Source organism: Echinops telfairi, unplaced genomic scaffold (assembly GCF_000313985.2).
Source record: "Echinops telfairi isolate 266 unplaced genomic scaffold, ASM31398v2 ScPeMD7_34;HRSCAF=130, whole genome shotgun sequence".
Taxonomy (NCBI): Eukaryota; Metazoa; Chordata; class Mammalia; order Afrosoricida; family Tenrecidae; genus Echinops; species Echinops telfairi.
In genome coordinates, this window is record NW_022103931.1 from 1,208,033 (window position 1) to 1,229,085 (window position 21,053).

General features: G+C 37.6%; 1 protein-coding gene across 1 annotated transcript in view; it reads left to right on the forward strand.

Moving 5' to 3' along the window:
- ABCB7 (ATP binding cassette subfamily B member 7) overlaps nucleotides 1-21,053 on the forward strand; it is a 126,661-nt gene that overhangs the window by 66,597 nt on the left and 39,011 nt on the right. Inside the window, exons 3-4 of the mRNA XM_004715891.3 lie at nucleotides 5,196-5,282; nucleotides 18,258-18,377. Coding sequence (XP_004715948.1) covers nucleotides 5,196-5,282; nucleotides 18,258-18,377 — 207 coding nt within the window. The remainder of the gene's footprint in view (nucleotides 1-5,195; nucleotides 5,283-18,257; nucleotides 18,378-21,053) is intronic.

Consider the following 21,053-nt stretch of genomic DNA (forward strand, 5'->3'; position numbering starts at 1 on the left):
CAATTTGTGCCTCTTCTGTGTTTGTGTCCTTCCCTATTTTTGATAACCTATGTATTCCCTGCGCTAAAGTTCTCTAAAGGGTTGTCCCAATTCCCTCTTTGATGGCCCTAATAGTTTGGGGTTTTACCTCAAAGTGTAAGATCCACCTTGAGTTTATTGTTGTGCATAGAGTGAGGTAGAGGTCTTGCTTCATTTTTCTGCAGGTGGATAGCCACTTTTTCCAGCACCACTTGTTGAAGAGGGCATCCGTTTCCCATTTGACATTTTTTCATTGGGCCATTATCAAAAATCAGTTGTCTGTATGCAGATGATTTTCTTTCTGGGTGTTCAGGTTTTGGGGTTTTGTTTGTTTGTTTGTTTTTTCAGATTTTTTTCCACATTGGTCTGATTATCTGTCATTATTCCAATGCCACACTCTTTTGACCACTGTGGCTGTATAATAGGTGCTAAAGTCAGGTAAAGTGAACCCTCCCACTCTGTCCTTCTTGAGGAGTTCTCTGCTAATTCTGGGCTTCTTCCCTCTCCATATTTAGTTTGTAATCAGTTTTCCAATTATTTGAAGAAAGGTGGTCCTATTTCTATCGGGATAGCATTAAACTTATATAGTGCCTTGGGAAAAACTGACATCTTTACTATATTGAGTCTTCCAATCCATGAGGATCTGCTGAGGACAGGTGGGTGTACCTCCTTTGGTGTAGAGCACTGCTGATGGCTGATGGAGATTTCCCGCAGTAGCATGGAGCGCTGGAGGGGATTTTCAGAGCAGCTTTAGGTCTTGTGAAGCATTGTGGTGGTCAGGAGGAAGTTCTCTTAGCCATGTGTAGGCCCAAGGAGGATGGGCAGTGGATCCCCCAGCCACGTGGTGGGCTGTGGAAGGCAGGCAGAGTGGAGCATCCCAAGGGGTGGTTGGGAGTTTCCTCACCTGCTTAGAAGGGAGTTCCCCCAGCTGTTTGAAGGAGAGATGCCCCAGTCATTTGAGGTGCATTGCAAGGTATGCAGGATTTCCCCAGCCACCTGTAAGTCCACAGAGGACTGACGGGAGCTCTTTTAGCTGTGTGGAAGGTGGGCAGAGTTGCCCTTGGTGGAGGGTCGTGGCTTGGAGGCCAGCAGTGGTGTGTGAATTAGAAGAGAGGGGGAAAAAAACTAGATTGTAAAAAAACCTGAGCCCTCTGAGACTGTGGTGGGAAAGAGAGAAGAGAAAGAAATAAAAGTAAAGGAATAGTTGAGCCCTGATCACCTGACTGTGGGACTGGAGGGGTGTAAACCCTGCCCAAAGGTGGCAGCAAGCTGTGGTTGTGCTTAAGTAAAGCCTTTGGGCCGGCCAAAGTAGCTCATCTCCAGCTGAGACTGTGGTGGGGCTAAGGCTAAGCCCCAGCCAGTCTCTACAGTGGTAAGCCAAAAGCCCACAGCTCTTCAAAACCTAGTGGATCTGTGTATACTTATCTTTATGATGCTCCTCCTTTGACCTGGAAGAGTAGAGTTTCCCTCTCAGTGGCTCTCCTGCGTTGATCTTTGCGCAGTCTCTTTGCTGTGTGTTACTAGGTTGCCATCTTGCCGGAACTCTGTACTAAGATATTTTGAGTAGCATATCTGTATAGTAGATTTTGAGGTGGGAAAATGAAAGACCTTCCATTTTATTCTTCTTAAGTAGTGCTTTGCTTATCCTGGGATTTCTTTCCATGTAAAAGTGATGACTGCTTTTCCGTCTCTTTGAAGAATGATGCAGGAATCTCCATTGGAGTGTATTATATTTGTAAATCAATTTGGTTAATATTGGTATGCTCATAATGTTGTCTTTCTATTCATGAACAGCATATATTCTTTAAAAAATATATTCTCTAATATTTATGTAGGTATCTCTTGGTTTCTTGTAATAGTGTTTTATAGTTTTCTTTATCCTAATCTTTTGTTTCTCTGGTTATATTTATTTTGTGTGGCTATTATAAATGTGGCTATTATATATTGTTTTCTTGCACCTTTTTACATTGCCATACATTTCAATTATGTCTTAACAATTTTCTTCTCGAATCTTTGGGGTGTTCTACATTTAGAGCCATATCATCTGCATATGGAAAGGATTTTACTTTGCCAATTTTGATTACCTTCTAGTCCTATTTTGTAAGTGTTTGGGTCAGGAATGGGTGTTGTATTTGTCAACTGTGTTTTCAACATCAGTTTATAAGTTCATGTGTTTCTGTTCCTTTTTTATTTATATGTTAGATTACATTGATTGTTTTTCTAATGTTGAACCAAAATGTATTGTGTAGGCAAGCATTTTTTTAAGAATGTTTACATTTATGTTAATAAGGGATATTGGTCTGTAATTTTTAATTTTGGTCAAGTCTTTACCTGCTTTTGGTATCAGGGTTATTCTCACGTCAAGAAATGAATTCAGGAGTTTGCGGTGGTTTCCTATATTCTGGAATAATTTTCTAAAGATCCCTTTCTTTTATTATTCTGGAATTATTTGAAGAGAATTGCTGTCAACTCTTCTCTGAGGGGTTTTTGGAATTTTCCAAGGAAATCTTATGGTCTTGGATACTAAAGAGCGGATACTAAGGGCTCAACTAGAAAGTAAATGTTTAGAAAATAATGATTGCAACATATGTACAAATATGATTGATACCATTGATGTATGGATTGTTATAAGAGCTGTAAGAGCCCCCAGTAAAATGATCTTTTAATTTTAAAAAAGTTTCTGTCTCAGAAACCCTCAGAGCAGTTTTATCCATAGGGTCGCTGTTTAGTTGGAATCGACTCAGTGGCAGTGAGTTTGGCTTGGTTAGTGTTTACTACATCAGTCTGTTAATTTAGGGAGACAGTGTTTCAAGAACTTTATCCATTTCTTTCTTATTTTTGTCATTTATTTTATGTATTTAAATACATTGGAGTACAGTCCTTTATAGCATTGTTTTTGTAATATCAATTGTTCCTATTGGGATGTTGTCCATTTCATTTCTTTTCCTTGACATTTGTAACTTATCCTTCTTTTCCTTTGTGAAGTTCTCCAGTGGTTTGTCAATTTTTAAATTATTTCAAAGTACCAACTTGCTGTCGTGTTGACTTTTTTCTGTAGTTTTCCTGACATATATTTCTGCTCTAATCTTTATTATTTCTCTCTTCTGGTGGGTGAGGTTTTGTTTTGCTACTCTTATTCTAACTGTTGAAGATGCAGACTTGAGGTTTTGATTTTGGTTCTTTATTAACGTGTGTTCATTACTATAAATTGCCTTGTGAGTATTGCTTTTGTTGTGTCCCAAGGTTTTGGCATGTGGTATTTTCATTCTTACTTATTAGAAGAAATTTTAAACATTTATTCCTCATTTCTTTTAAGCAGTGTGTTGTTCAGTTTCCACTTACTTATTCTATTCTGTTTTCCTTCTTTGTGTTATCTCCAAGACAGCATATTATTTTTGTTGATAAAGTGTTATCAGAGTAGATGGTCAATCTTGTCCACTAGTTTTAGCTGCTGGGGATACTAGGGTGGCTGAATCCTGTGGGAACAATGGACCCTGCTAGGTGGAACTTAAAAGGAATAATAGAAACAAAATAAAATCAAGACAACACCATAATAATACAACTGATGCAACAACCAAACAAATGGACACAACACCCACTCAGACACATGCACATGTACACACACACAAACACCTAATCTATAACTAGCACCTTTTTTCTCGTCCGCAGTCACTGGTGCGTACTTAACATGATTCCACTTAGCGTGCACAAAAAGTAGGGAGTATTGCCCTGGTGCTTTAAGGTAGGTAGGGGTGGCAACGTCTCTTCAGCAGGGGTTAATGGTTATTCCCATGCTCTGCTTCTCTTCAATGATGGTTTATGAAAACATCAAAAGAAGAAAACCACAAGAACAAAGGCAATAAATTAGTAAAACCCAAATGCTATACTGGTTGCTGCTGTTTTGTATACCCCAGTCCCTAGGCTGACTTCTTTGGTGGGTATTATGGTTGGATCCACCCATATTATAGGCCCTCTGACCATTTATCAAGACAAAAGAAAAAAACTGAAAGGGATTTGTGTGTGTGAGGTGGGAGCAGCAAAAAAAAAACAAAAAAAACAAAACAAAAAAAACGTTCCCCTCAGTTCTGTCCAGCTTATGTCACCTCAGAACATTCTGTTGGAGTCACTCATTGGAGTTATGTGGGTGATCTCAGCCTCTGTACATGAATATGTGGGCCAGTATTCCCTCTGGGCACCAGGGAACTATGGAGGACCCTAGATGCTTCAATTCCCCCATAGCTAGCTTCTCCCATTATTTAGTTTCCCATGGTGCATGTTGTTCTTACCTGGTCTGCTGCTCTTTCAGACCACACTAGAAGACCCAGGGATGAGGAAGGAGGGGCATAACTAGCTGCTGAGTATACTAGATTGGTCTCCATTCACTCATTTGTTCACTCAGGGCTGTAAGGAGCCACGTGGGAGCCCACCTCTTGCTATATCGAGCACCAGAAATTGCTCTGCTTTGTGGGAGGTGCCAATTAGATCATGGTTGGCCAGCAGAGCATCCAGTGTTCCACTTTCTGATTGTCCAATCCTGGAGTCTGTCTTGTGCTGTGGACAGAACTGGTCACGAGCCAGAGGAGAATTCCATATATGGGTTTGTTCCCCCCCCACTTCCCCATTGGTATGTTTGGTTCACCCAGCTGCCCCTTCCTCAGAGGCACGGGGCTCTAGGTCTCTCCTCTGCGTGCTCTTTTTGATGCTGAGGCCTCACAGATGTCAACTTTTGAAAACTAATTCCAAAACTATTTCATACATTTGACTAATGAAATATTACCAGTTACCCAAAATTTATATACTTTTGCACATTATAGGGCTAAAAGGGCTTTTCATTTTCATATACATGCCATACTTCCTTTCCTATTGATCCAGAATATTTTCATCCTTTGTGTTGAAAATTAGGTTTTAGTTCATGACCCTCTTATAGAAGAGTAAGTAACCCTCACTTTAAGACTATCTTCAATTAGAAGTTTGGTTCAGTATCCCTTCTTTGTATAAATTTAAGTGTAAACTCTAAAAGTGTTTTTTTTGTTTGTTTGTTGCTTTACAATTCTAGCTTAAAAACTAAGCCTCTGGATTTGTTTCTGGAAAATTTGTATTAGGCTATGTAAGCCAGCTTTGTAAACAAGTAAAAGTCTCTGTTAGTTAATATATTGCTTGGTATTATCTTTAACTAGGCTTTCCAAGCATGGCCGTTGGTAGAAAAGAGGACATGTTGGCATGGTCATGCAGGAGGAGGACTCCACACTGATCCAAAAGAAGGGGTAAGAGGCAATACCAAGTGACTGCAATTCTTGTTGATGATTATGCTTGCATGGAGTTTTATGTTCAAGATTTTTACATTCCAGACTGTTTTGCATGACCTATGTAAATGTATGATTTCTAATACAGAAAAACTATATGATATGACTGTTGTCTTGGCTTGTATTCTCTAGAGAAGTAAAACCGTTGCAGCATATACACGTATATATAGAAGGTTTATGCCACAGAAATGGCTCACACAGTTGTAAATATGGCCAAGTTCCCAGCCCATAGGTCAGATGTCAAGTTTCAGGCATCTTCTGACCCACTTACCTTCAGGGGCTGATGAACCCAAGATAGGCAGACCAGACTGAAAGCTTCTGACTGTATATAGAGTAAAAAAAATTCAAGATCAGAGTTTGGCTAAAGAGGTTAATAAATCTAAGTTTGACATGTAAGATGGCAAGCTGCTGATCTTTTCCCGGATTGACGAGTGATAAGTTATACTACTGAGTCCAGCTCAAAGAACTGGAGGTTGACAAGCCAGATGTAGGATCCAAAACCCAACAACAAAAAAAGCAAGCTTATCTACATTATCCACTTACATTAGAAGTGGGCTATACTCTTCAGACCTCTCTATGGAGGATTTCTGCTTATTAACTGCTTAACCACTGACAGTCCTGGTTCAGTGAAGTTAACACAAAACGTAAACCATCACAGTCATAGAGATACAACTTTCACCCACCCCAAAATGATAATTCACTAAAAAAGAAAAAGTGGAATAAGCTAACAATGCAAAACTTTTAGTTTTTAAAATATTGCCTGAGGTTCCTTGTTGTGTTATTAGCCTTATAAATAAATGGATTAGTTAGATTTAACACTTGGATATAAATTGTGTGTGTGTGTGCGTGTGTGTGTGTTTAGAAAGATCCCCCAAAACTCCGAACTTCATGGTAATTCACCCAGCTATGATCCATTTAATCTAATTATCCATATTCTTTTGTTTTTTCATTGTAGTGAAAATCCACCCCACAGCATTGACCAGCACAACAACTTATACTTAATTTGCTGACATTGATGACATTTTTTATGTTGTACCCTTTTGTTATCCTGTTCCAAATTATTCTGTCACTATTAACATAACCTCTAGGCCCCTACCTTCACTCAAAAATCTTCTGCCCTCTCATGCTTGGTAGCCATAATGGGTTTGTGTATATTTATTTATTTATTACTTGTATATGAGATCATATAGTATTTGCTCTTTGGTGGCTGTTTTATTTTGCTCTGCTTGAAGTTTTTTAAGGTTTGTCCATCTTGTGGTATGCTTCAGAACTTCATTTCTCTTTATGGCTATGTAATATTCTACTGTACGTAAATAACACATTTTGTTGCTTTCTATTCATATGTTGATAGACATTTGGGTGATTTCCATCTTTTGGTAATTATGGAAAATGCAATGGACATTGGTCTACAGGTTGTATCCATATTCGTTATCATTATTATTTTATACAGACCAATTAAACTAAACAGAAACACTGCCCTTTAGTCAATTCGTGTACTGAATTCAAAAGATTTAATTGCACTTTTAAAATCTGTTGTACCTTCTTTGTGTTTCCCTTAGAAAGATTAGTGCTTTGTCCTCCATTCCTTCCAATATTGCCATCATTTATGTTTAGCTGGTTTATTTTATGAAACTTTTCATTCCTTCTTTTCTTTTATGTATATATTTAGACATTTTTATTGTAGTTATTGCAAGGATTATATGTACTATTTTAAATTTATACTATCCTAAATTTATATGACCTTAACTTCAGTAACATACTAAAACTATTCCTATGCCTCTATTCTGTCCTCCACATAGTTGTTGTTAACCATATCTTGATATATTATGTTCCCAATAGCATGAATTTATAGCTATGTCTGTGTTGGTCAGGTAGATTAGAGAAACAATTCCAGAGACACTCCTGTGTGTAAGAGAGAACTTTATTTCAAAGAGCAATTGTACATTAAGAAAACATCCCATCCCAGTCCAGATCAAGTCCATAAATCTTATATTAACCCATATGTCAATACTAATCCATAAATTCCTCTGTAGACTCACACCTCACATGCATTGATGCAGAATGCAGGAAGATCACAGGTCAGTGAGTTGAAAGTCTTGTGGATTCAATTGTGGTGCAAGCATCTCAGTGCTAGCGTGGGCCTCCATGTGGCTCCTCTGGCTCCAGGATTCTGGCTGTAGCAGTGTAGCTCCATGTGTCTTGTCAGCAGGAAGACCAAGCAGAGAGTATCTCCTGTCTCCAGGGAGGAATACAGGAGTTCCTAGAATCCTCCAGAAAAGGCAATGCCCACAGGGAGGCCTCAATGGCCCTATTGGCTATTGACAGGCTAGACTCCATCCCTTCGCAAGTTGACAGGAGATAATGTAACTGCCACAATGTCTTATGTATTTGGAGTCATGTGAATCACACCTACTAGAGTTACAAACCAAAAAAAGAAAAAAACTGGACCTTTTTTTGCACATGATATTAAATTTAATTTGGGCTTTTTCTCAGAACATCTTCTAGTTATTCTTTAAGTGTTTATCTACTCCTAGCTGAAGAATTCTAGTGAGCATTTTATTTAATATAAATGTAGTTCTGATCAATTTTCTCAGCTTTTGTTTATCTGAGAATGCCTTACTTATGCCCTCATTCTTTAAGGACAGTTTTACTGGATATAGAATTTCAGGTTGACATTTCATCTCTTTGAGGGCTATAAACCAAGCATTCCACTGCCATATGTCCTCCAAAGTTACTGAGGAGAAATTGTACTTAATTTTATTAAGGATCTTGAGTGTAATAACTCTCTTCTCTCTTGCTAACTTCAGGATAGGATTCTCTATTTCTCTTTGTTTTTCTATACTTTGATATTAATGAATCTTTATGTGGAGCTCTTTGTTTATCTGACTTGGAGTTCCCGCCACTTACTGCCTTTTGTTTTGTTGTGGTAGCCTGCGTGCTGAAGTGAAATCTCAAGCTATTCCATTGACCCCCAGAATCAGCCAGTGGTGGACTGGTTTCAAGGAAATGTTCAGGCTAAGCCAAACGAGAAAGAAAGAAGAGGCAATCCACTTCTGAAAAATTCTCACTCACTGCCGTCAAGTCAGTGCCGACTCTATAGGGACAGGATAAAACTGCCCCTGTGAGTTTCCGAGACTGTAACTGCCACAGGAGTAGAAAGCCCTGTCTCTCCCGGAGAGCAGCTGATGGTTTCAATTTGTCTACTTTGCACTTGCCAGCCCAACACATAACCACTAAGCCATCAGAGTTCCTCTGAAAATTTAGGCACTGTAAATCTTCTGAATATCTATGGAGCATTGTCTTACATTGTGCCAGAGATGAGCCATTCAGGTGGAGTATTATTCAAATTATGATTGAGACAGAGCTCCATTCTCAAAGCTATGTCAATTTTAATGATGTTCATGGAGCAAAGCTTTTGGGAACTTGCTGATGCGGTCCAACTCAAAATGAGAATAAATAGCTGCACGAATCCATTAATAATAGAATGTGGAATGTATGAAGTATGAATCTAGTAAAATTAGAAATTATTAAAAATGAAATGGACCATGTAATGATTGATATACTACACATTAGTGAGCTGAAATGGACTAGTATTTGCCATTTTGAATAAAATAATCATGATTTACTTTGCCAGGAATGACACATTTAAGAGACATGGTATCACAGCCATCCTCAAAAAGAACATTTTGAGATATAGATTGAAGTGCAATGCTCTTTGTGATTAATAATACAATACTTATACACCTACAAGGAAGATCTGTTAATAAAACTACTGTTCACATTCATGTAGTAATCATTAAAGCAAATAATGAAGAAACTGAAGAATTCTATAAACATCTTCAGTCTGAAATTGATCAAACCTGCAATCAAGATACATTGATAATTATTGGCAATTGAAATGCAAATTTTGAAAACAAAGATAGACCAGTAGTTAGAAAATATGAATTTTGTGATAGAAACTATGCGGAAGCTCTCATGTTAGGATTTTGCAAGACCAATGATTTCTTCATTGCAAATACCCTTTATTTCCAACAACATAAACAGGATACATATGGAATGTAACCCAAATGGGATACACAGTTATCAAGTCAACTGTATTTGTGGAAAGAGATCATAGAGAAGCTCAATATTATCTATCAGTCAAAATAATGCCTGGGGGTCTGAGTGTGGAAGAGACTATCAATTGTTCCTATGAAAATTCAACTTGAACTTGAAAAAAATGAATTCAAGTCCAAGAATGCCAAAGTGCATCCTTGAATATATTCCACCCGAACTTAGACACTTTATCAAGAACAGTTTTGACACATTGAACTTTAATGGCCAAAGACCAGATAAATTGTGGAATGATGTCAAGGTAAGTATACATGAAAAAAGAAAAAGGTCCTTAAAACACCAGGAGAGAAAGAAAAGACAAAAATGTATGTCAAAGCACATGCTGAAAGTTACATTTGAACATTGAATGGAACAAATGGAAGAAATAGTGGAATAAAAGACCTGAATAGAACATTTCAAAGGGTGACTTAAGAAGACAAAGTATTATAATGAAAGATGCAAGGTTTTATACTTATAAAAACAAGAAAGCTCCACATTTCATAAGCCTTATGGAGTTGCAATGTTGAAGATATTATGAAAGAAATATTAAACTATACAAAAAGTATCAAAGAAGGACTAAAACCATGGTCACTATACAAAAAAGAATTGGTCAGCGTTCAACCATTAAGAGGTAGCTTATGATCAAGAACCAATAATATTGAAGGAAGAACTCTGAGCTGTATTGAAGACATTGGCAAAGAACTAGGCAAAGAACTAGGCAGAATACTAATTAAAATTTTTCTCAGCAAACTGATGTATCACTGGAAGCACTCAACTTTTCTATTCCAAGAAATTTCGAAGATCACTCGAGTGGAAGATATCCATATTTGTGCCCATTCCAAATGAGGATGACTGTATAAAGCAAAAATTATTGAACAGTGTCACATATAAAATTTTGCTGATGATAATTCAAACAGCTGTAGCAGTATATTAACAGGGAGCTGCCAGAAATTCACGTTACATTCAGAAGAGGTGGTGGAATGTGGGGTATAATTGCTAATGTCAGATGATTCTTGGCTGGAAGCACAGAATAGCAGCAAGATGTTTACTTGTGGTTTATTGACTATTCAAATGCAGTCAGCTGTGTATCATAACAGATCATGGATAACCTTGAGAAGAATGGAAATTCCAGAACACTGTATTGTGTTTTGTATATATAGAATCTGGACATGAACCAAGAGGCAATTGTTGGAGCAGAACAAGGAAATATTATATGATTTAAAACCAGGAAAGGTATGTGTCAGGGCTGTATCATTTCACCATACTTATTTCGTCTTTATGCCCACCAAACAATATAAGAAGCTTTAAAAAACAAGGCATCAGAGTTGGAAGGACAACTCATTAACAACCTTGCTTGCTGAAAATCACAGGGGCTTGAAGCACTTACTAATGAACATCAACACCTTTAAAATCTATCTTATTTACTTCAGATGCAGTTATCAGGTGTCTTCTCTGAGAATGAAAGTTGTGTTCACCTTTACTAGATTCACTGCTTTGGGGGTAGTAGTTAGAAGGAATGAGACACCACAGAAAAATATTCCATCAAACAAAAAAAAAGAAAAATATTCCATCAATGAAAAGTAACCTTTCTTTTGTTCTCTGTGTGCAGTCAACTGCTGCAATCTTTCTTGAAATTTCCGAGGGTTGCAATTGCAGATTTCTTATTTCTTTTCTTGGTGCTCGTGTACGATATACTCATACTACCATATGCCCAAGAGACATGCTTATACTACCACATCCTTTCAAGTCAACATACTCTTTATGCTAGAAGCAGATCCTCATTGATTGGAGACAAACTGGTGGTAATAAAGAACAATTGCCACATAATAGAGGAATCAGAGAATTCTGTTATGAAGTTTAGCAAATCAATGAATTCCCAGGCTTGATAAAATGGGGGGTACCCCCCAAAAACTGATGCTCATTTGTTTTTTTGATATGAATGGGATAGTGCATTTTTGTAGTTAGTTCCACCATGTCAGACTGTTTAGAAGATCTTTACACTTATGCCTGAGATTGTGGTCACTTCCAAATTCTCTGCTAAATTAGTCCTTTTGAATAACAAACATTTGGGCTTTAGTCCTAGGTTTTGTATACATTTTTCTTTTTTTTTCCTTTTTTTCCTTTTTACCATGAGTTTTGTCCCAAAATACTTTTTACAATTTTGTTTTTGTTAAGAATATACACAGCAAAAAATCCAAGAATTAAAGTTTTTATGAATAGCATTCTGATATTACATTCGTGGAAAAAATGGAATTAAAAGATAGTGCAATTTTTAAATTAAATTTTCAAGCCCCCTTTTTTACATGATGTTACAGACGGTCTTTATCCTAGGACTGATTAGGTGCCATCACCGAGTTTTAAGCTGGGAATGATAGTGATTGCAACAGGGTTTAACCAATTCTTCTAGTTCAGTCATGGTCCAGCAAGTGAAACCAGAACAGACTCAACTTAAAAAATTTGGACCAACTGAAACGACGTCTCTACATTAGAAAACAAGGGTAACATACACATTGCATGGTAACCAGATTTCTTGCCCATTGGATTGTGAGCAGAATAAAAACCAGCAGGTGTCCTGCTCAAAAATGGTGATTAGCCATGCTATTTGGAATGTATGTCACACTTCACAGTCCTGGCAGTAAGTGTAATCTCAAATACCAGGCTTCTGAAAGGGCTATCTGTACATCTTCTGAATTTCCCATTACAGGGATGGAATTCTAGATCAAGTTTGTTCCAATTTGTTCAGGTTTACATTAGAAACCAGTTGATACTAGTGTGAAGCCATGGATTGCAGAGTGAACTAATTGGAGAGAGATCAGATTCAATGCTGGAAAAGCAGGAGGTTATTGTACTGCTTTAAGTTAAAATAATAATAATAATCAATTAGCTTGGTGGTGGAAATTGAAAAAATTTAGTAGGGAAAATGGATTTGACTTTGAGCTATTCTCAATTATTTTTTAAGACAGATTTCTAGGAGATGAGTTATTGAGTGAAATGGCGGGCTAATTTTTAAAGTACTGTCAAATTACTTTCCAGGAAGGTTGTTTAATGGACTTTTCCATTCGAGTACCAATTTTCATACATCCTTACCAACAAAGAGCAGTATATTTTTACTTTAATACCTTTTCCAAAAATAGCTTATGCATGGGTAAGTTAAAAAGACTGATACTAGGCTTCCAAAGGAGCCCTGGTAGCATAGTGGGTTAGTTGTTGGACTGCTCAGCCTGAGCCCATCAAGTTGAACTTCCAGCTGCTCCATGGAAAAAGAGGAGTCTTTCTGTACCCTTAAATTTTATTACCTTGAAAACTCTTGGGAACATTTCTACTTCCACAGGGTTGCTATGACAAGAAATTGACTCAAGGGCAGAAGGTACTAGGGTTCCAATTGACACATACATGGGTTTATTCCAAACAAAATGTGTTTAAGTCTGTTTCTATGATCCATGGATGTCTGAAGACAAGTTCTTAATAATACATGTGCCTTAGTCTTGTTAGGGTGACTTTAAAATGGTCCAATCAAAACAGTGACTTCCAAGGGGATTTGCTTGGTCTGTTACATTCAAGGCACAGAGGTCAACTGGAAGGTTATGGCAGCTCTTATTGTTTTGTTTTGCTTTCGTAATACAATGGGATAATATTCATAGATTTTCTCAAAGAACACTTATGAAGAAAATTGAAAACCACATTGCTGAGAAAAAGACCAAAGAAGTTTATGCCAAGGCGTTGTTTTCCAACATGTCAATGTACCCACTCATTTTTGGAGCATAACAAAATTGTTTTATGGGAATTTTGTTTGGAAACCCTACCTCATCCACCCTACAGCACTGATTTTGCCCCTTCAGACTTCTCTTTGTTTCCCAAACCCAAAGAACATTGAAAAGGATTGAAATTTGAATCCCTCAAGCTTGCCAAAATTGCTGCTTTGATGTGTTATATAAATCAAAGGGTGCAAAACTATTTGGAGGAAGAGTTAGCGTTTTGGAATTACCTTCTTTAGAAATATATATAGACCTAGCTGGAGGAATCCCTGGTGGCTTAGTGGCTTCACATTGGGCTGCCAGCCACAAGGTCAGCAGTTTGAAACCACCAGCCACTGTCCAGGAGAGAGACAGGGCTTTCTACTCCCATAAAGAGTTACAGTCTCAGAAACTCACAGGGGCAGGTCTATAGGGTTGCCATGGGTCAGCATGGACTCAATGGCAGTGAGAGAGCTGGAGGGAAAAGAATAGTTTCTCATTTTGATACGTTTGTTAAATAAATGTTTCTTTGGTTTTGTACCACTGCTTGTCTGTCAGTTTGTCATACTGTGGTGGCTGTGTGTTGCTGCTATACTATGTCACTGGCATATCAAATACCAGCAAGACCACCCAAAGTGAACAGGTTTCAGCAGAGCTTCCAGAAGAATAGACCTTGAAGAAGGAATAGGCTGTCCACTTCAGAGAAATTAGCCACTGAAAACGCTAACTAAGGAAAGCAGAACCTTGTCAGAGATCGTGCCCGAAGATGAGCTCCTTCGGTGAGAAGGCATAGAATATGACTGTAGAAGAGCTGCTTTCTCAAAGTAGAGTTGACCATAAGTAAAGCCTTCGGGGCCTTCATTTGCTGATGGGGCACAACTCAAAATTAGGAGAAACAGCTGCAAACATCAATTAATAAGTGGAACTTGTATTGTAGAAAGTATGAAGCTAGGAAAATTGGAATTTGCTAAAAATGAAATAGAACACACAAAGATGTAAACACACACACACACACACAAAATCTAAGTTCTAGGCATTAGTGGACTGGTATTGGCCATTTTGAATCAGAAAATCATATGCCAGAAATTACGTAATCAAGAGCAATGCCTTTGTATTCATCATCAAAAAGGATATTTCAAGGTGTATCTTGAAATACAATGCTGTCTGATAGAATAATGTCTATCTGCATTTATGGCAATCCAATCAGTACAACTATTTTTCAAATCTATATACCAGCCTCAAGCTAGTGATTCAGAAACTGAAAAATTCTCCCAATGACATCAGTCTGAAATTGAGCAAACTTCAGTCAAGTTGCACTGTTAATTATTGCCGCTTGGAATGTGAAAGTTGGGAACAGAGGAAAGAACAGTCGTTGGAAAATACAGCCTTGGAGATAGAAAGGAAGCTGGAGATAGCTTGAAACAATTTTGCAAGACCAACGACTTCTTCACTACAAGTATCTTTTTTCAACAATACAGAAGGAGATGTGGACTTCTCCAAATTGGAGACACAGAAATCAAATTGATAACATTGGTGGTAAGAGACAATGGGGAAGTTCAATCCCAGAATCTAAAAGGGAACCAAGGCCAACTGTGGGACTATCAATTGCACATATGTAAGTGCAGTTGAAGCTGTAGAAAATGAAAACAAGTCCATGGACAGTTAAAATAGGACCTTGAGGACATCTCAAGAACAGATTTGAGGCATTAAACTCAAATGACAGAAGACCCGATAAGCTGTGCAGTGACCTCAGTAACATCATTCAACAAGAAGGCAGCAAAAGGTCATTTAAAAGACAAGAGGGAAGGAAACGATCAAGCCGGATATTAAAGGAGACTCTGAAACTTCCTCTCAATAATAGAATAGCTAAGGCAAATGAAAGAAATGCTGAGGTCAAAGAGCTAAGCAGAAAGTGTCAAAGTGCAGCTCGAGAAAACAGTAAAATATTATAATGCAATGTGTGTGGACCTAGGGTAAGACAACCACAAAGGAAGAGCATGCTCAGCATATCTTAACCTGAAGCAACTTAAAAAAAAGTCAAGCCTTGAGTTGCAATATCAAAAGATTCTATGGACAAAATAAAAAAATTGAATAATGCATGAAATGTCAAAAGGAAATGAAAGTAGTACACAGTCATTGTACGTAAAAGACCTAAAAACCATTTCAAGAGGTAGCATATGAGCAAGAACCAATGGAGCTGAAGGAAGAATCCAAACTGTATTGAATGCATTAGCCAGTAACAAGGCTCCAGGAATGGATGGGCTCCTAGTGGGAGTGTTTCGACAAGCTGATGAAGCACTCGTTTATACCAGGAAATTTGGAGGGCAGCTAATTGGCCAACTGACTGGAAGAGATACATATTTGTACTCATTCCAAAGGTGACCCAGCAGGATGTCCAAAATGTAAAAAAATACTATTGATATCACATACAATTTTGCTAGAGATCATCCAACAATTTTTACAGTAGTACATTGACAAGGAGCTCTGCCAGAGGTTCGGATCAGATTTAGAAGAGGACTTTGGAATAAGGAATCTCATTGCTAATGTCAGCTGGATTTTGCCTTGAAACAATACTGGAAAGACGTTTACTTATGTTTATGGATCCCAACAAACTGTGGATAGCCTTGAGAAGAATGAGAGTTCCAAAACACTTCATCGTGCTCATGCAGAACCTGTACATAGATCTACAGGGAGTTGTGCCAACTGAACAAGGGAATGCTGCATGTTTTCAAAATCAAGAAAGGTGTGTGTCGGTGGTGTACTCTCTCTCCCTACTTATTCAATCTGTATGCGGAGCAAATAACCAGAGAAACTGGATTATATGAAAAGGGAAGCATTAGTATTGAAGGAAGGCTTATTAACAACCCAAGATATGCAGATAATACAATCTTGCTTGCTGAAAATTATTTGAAGTACTTGCTGATGAAGATCAAGGATTGAAGCCTTTTTGGAGGATTGAGGGGTGGGAGAAGGAGCCAATGCAATAGCTAATCTTTATCAACAAGAAGAAAACATTTAGAGTGAGTTAGTGCAGGGGCTTACTGGTGGGGCACCAGCTTCTAATGGGTTCCAGAGTTAGGGCATCGCTGAGCATCACCTTTGGGCAACCAAAGCCAGATGACAGCACTGCTATCTTCTTAACAGATGCAGCCCACAATTCACTTGTTGGTGTTGGAGGGAAGTAAATGAGGGTCTTCTTTGGTGCCTGCAGCTGCCTTTGGAGCAAGCAGATTGTATGGCTCCAGTCCTCTGAAACAGCCATCATGACCTTCCTCCAGCCCTGTTGCCTCCTCGTTGTCAGTAGGGATGCCACCTCCAGTTGCCATGTAGCACCTGGCTGCAGCCCCAATGGAACCACGTACCCTCATGGCCTGAGCAGTCAGCGCTCCAGCTTTGGTGAAGTAGCCTTGAGGCTGTAAGGCTTGCAACCAGCCGAAACACCTGATCGCAATCTTCAGTATGGATTACAACTCAGTGTAAACCGCCCCCCCCCCTACACACGAAAATCCTCCCAACTGGTAATGCCATAATAAACAGAGAAAAGGTTGACAGTGATCAAGCATTTCATTTGCTTGGATCCAGAATCAGTGCTCATGGAAGCAGCAGTGAAGACATCACACAATGGATTACATCGGGTAAATCTGCTGCCTTTGACTTCTTTACATTGTTGAACAGCAAGGATGTTACTTTGAGGGCCAAGGTGCTCCTGATGCAAGTCATGGTTTTTCAATCCCCTCATATGCATGCGAAATTTATACATTGAATAAGGAAACCAACGAAAAAATGGATGCTTTTGAACTTGAATAAGGAAGACTGAACAAAAATGGATGCTTTTGAACTATGGTGTTGATGAAGAATATTGAAAGTCATGGACTGCCAGATGAGCAAATAAGTCTGTCTTGGGAAAACTATATATAGCCAGAAGGCTCCTTAGAGACTAGAATGGCAGAATTTGTCTCACTTACTTTGCCACAAGTTACAGGAGAGATCAGTCCTTGGAGCAGGACATCATGCTCGGCAAAGTGAAGGAGGGGCAGCTGAAAAGAGGAAGACCCTTTAAAAGATGCATTAACAATGGGCCAAACATTAGAACAACTGCGAGAATGGCTCAGGGCTGGCCAGTATTTTGTTTTGTTTTCTTGTGGTTGCCATGAGTTGGAACTTATTTGATAGCGCCTAACAACAACAACATGAATTTGTACTAATACTTTTTACTTACCCTCATATTTTTGTTTCTTTTCCAATGAGAATTGTTTCACCAAAACTAATAATAATATAGTTGTTTCTGGAGTCTTGGTGTTCTTTTGGTTTAAGGAAGCATTATAAGTATAAGAAAGTGAAGCAAGCATAAATGTTCAATGGGAATGTTGCTTAGGGAGCATGTTAAAGGAAAAAGATGAGTTTAGGGTAAGTCATATTAAGCATGAATGAAAACATGCAATTTTGTTGAAGTTTAATGGCCTTATATAGTCAACATCTTGTCTTCTACTTTATTAATACTGTATTGTATTAATACTGTATTGTATGTAATACTGTATTGTAACTTTGAACTACCACTACTTTTTACTAAGACCTCCAATGTATTTTAAATGAAAATATTGGTAAAAAGCTTAAAAGTACTGTATATACTTCAGTATAAACCGACCCGAATAACAGCTGAGGCACCTAATTTTACCAAAAAACTCCATAAAAAATGTGCTGGAAAACTTGGCTTGTACATGAGTATATACGGTATGTAACGCTTATGACCACAAAGGAGGTAATAGGGAAATACTAATTATATTTATGTAGTTTTGGAATAACTTCGTAGATTTTAAAAACTATAATGATTTGTCCTTCCAGTTTCACTGAATAACTTTTTGGCATTATGATGTGTCTGTAGTTGAAATTAAGAGAAATTACTAGCTTCTTAAAGCTATTACATGAGTTAATGTTTTAACCAAGTAGTTTATGCTTAAAAGATACAGGTCCTTGATTAAGATTAAAAGTTTTTTTAAAAAAGAATAAAAGTTCTATTCTTGAATAGTTATTAATTCCACATTATAGAACATTATAGAACATTACAACTGAAATTATATTTTACTCACTGCTTTGTTTTCTCTTTTAACAGCTAAAAGATGTTGATACTCGGCAAATCATAAAAGCAATGCTTTCTTACGTGTGGCCCAAGGACAGGCCTGACCTACGTGCCAGAGTTGCCATTTCCCTGGGTTTTTTGGCTGGTGCAAAGGTAATAGGATTAAGTAATGGTTTGTTTGCTGCTATAACAAGAAAAATAATACAATATTTTCTAATTAAGACTCATGAGTTAATTTAGACTATATTTACAGGAGCATTGCCAGCTTTTAGGATCCACCCCCCATTTATGAAGCAGAATGAGTTAATTGACCTTTATTCCTTTATTATCTGAATGAAAGTATATTAGTGGCAAGTTAAAAGCAGATTTTTGTCCCCCTGGATTTTCTTTTGAATTAAAGAGAACTGGTTAGAGCATGACTAATTAAGCTAGCCAGAGAAGAGCCTTACATAGTGACATTTGTATTAGGATATATCTTTAGAGTCAGTTCCAGTCCTTCAAAATGTGGATTTTTGCTGTTTGGTGACATTCATTATCAAAGTATAAAATCCAGGTTCTAAGCTAACTTCCTTAAGATTTGAAATATTTTTAGAATTCTGATAATTGACACATACTGACAAGCATATTTGTACATATGTTGCCATAATAATTTTCTAGGCATTTACTTTCTTTTGAGCCCTTGGTATCAGCTTCTCCCCCCCCACCCCCATGTTATCACTTTATAAATTATAAATAATTTTCATGAAATCTAGTTTATCAGTTTTTTTTAATTACACTTTTTGTGTTGTATGTAAAAAGTCACTGCTGGACCCAGAAACACATAGGATAGGAACTCCTAGGATAGAAGTTTTACAATTTTATTTTTTATATTTAGGTCTGTAATGACATGTATCAGTTTTTATGAAAAGTTTAAGCACTAGAGCTAGCTTAATTTTTTTCTTATTTTGCATGTGAATGACCAGTTTTCTAGCATCATTTATTGAAAAGGCTCTCTTTTCTCCCTTGGATTGCCTTTACTACTTTATCAAAAATCATTCACTCTATATGTGTTGCTCTGTTACTTGCCTTTCACTTTTTTAATGTTGATCTCTTTGTCTATTCTGTTCCCCACAGTTTGGATTACTATAATTATATAGTGTATTTTAAAGTTGGATAGTGCTAGTCTTTGAACTTTGTTCCTTTTATTCAATATTGTATTGACTATTGTGGGTCTTTGCTATTCTATATTAACTTTAGAATTAATGTATTGATGTCTACAAAATAACTTTCTGGTATTTTGATTGGTATTATATTGATGTTATATTGGGATTATTATGATTATGATAGATGAAGTTGCAAAGGCTTGCTCTATATTTTAAAAACACTGAATCTTCCTAGGTATTTGAGTGACACAATGGTTTGTGTTCAACTACTAACCTAAAGTTTGATGATTCAAACCCATAGAGCTCTCCATGGAAGAAAGGATTGGTGATCTCTTCCCATAAAGATTGTAGCCAAGGACACCCTTTGAAGCTCAGTTCAACTCTGTGACACATGACGTCACCTTTAGTCAGAATTGACCCCATGGCAACAGGCTTTGTTTGGGTTTGCTTTGTTCTTCTTTCATTTAGGATCACGGGTTATCTATCTATGTAGGTATTCTCTGATTTCTTTCATCAGGAGTTTTGTAGTTTTTCTCATATAGATCCTATACATATTTTGCAGGGTTTATATTGGAGTTTTTCATATTTGTGGTGCTTATGTAAATGGTTGTTGTTATTAGATGCCTTCTAGTCAGTTCAGATTCATAGCAACCCTGTGTACAACAGAATGAAGCACTGCCTGGTCCTGCGTCGTCTTCATACTCGTTCCTATGCCTCCGCTCATTGTTGCAACTACTGTGCCGGTCCATCTCCTTGAGGGTCTTCCTCTCTTTAGCTACCCCTCCACTTTACCAGCATGATGTTCTTCTTCAGAGACTGGTCTCTCCTGACAACATGTCTGAAATATTATGTAAGACAGTCTTACCATTCTTGCCTCTAAGGAGCATTCCTTTTTATTTTATTTAACCCCGAACCATTTTATTAGGAGCTAATCCAGACATCATACCATTCCAAAGTTCAGTCATCAAGCAGTATGGTACAATCATGACCACAGTCAGTTTCAAAACATTTTCTTCCTTCTTGAACTCCTTGATATCAGCTCCCCTATACTCCTCTAGCTTCCCGTGCTGTGCCCTCCAGGACTTCTTAGTCTAGTTTTTGTGTCTATAGATTCACCCATCTTGGGTTTCATATACTGGAAAACATAGAAAGTTACATACAGAGATTGAAGTAGGCTACCAACAATGACAAAATACAACAGAGACAAACCCCAACCCCCAATATGGAAAACAAAAAAGCTGCACAGAAAATATCAAAATCCAGATCAAGCCCAAATTGTATCAGAAGCGATATCAAGTGAAAGGTTTTAACCATTAAAATCAGATTTATCATTTTAATTTACTATAGTCATCTCTCCAGTACCCTCTGTCTGATAGCCAGGTTATTCCCATCCCTCAATTATGGTTAGAGGGAAATCACCGCAGGCTTATTTCCTGTGTAGTTATTTCAGATGTATTGTGGGCTTTCACTGTTATCCATACTTTCTGCATGCCAGAATCTCACAGTTTTAAGTTTTGATACTATTCCCTCTTTCAGATTTGGATTATATAATTTACAATCTTCTGACCACTCATGTTGGTGTACTTCTTCGTGTGGGCTTAGATGACTTCTCATTTAGATGACTGCTTGTTTGGAAGCAAGCTTTTAAGACCCCAGATGCTATTCTATCTGAAAGCCGGGCACTATG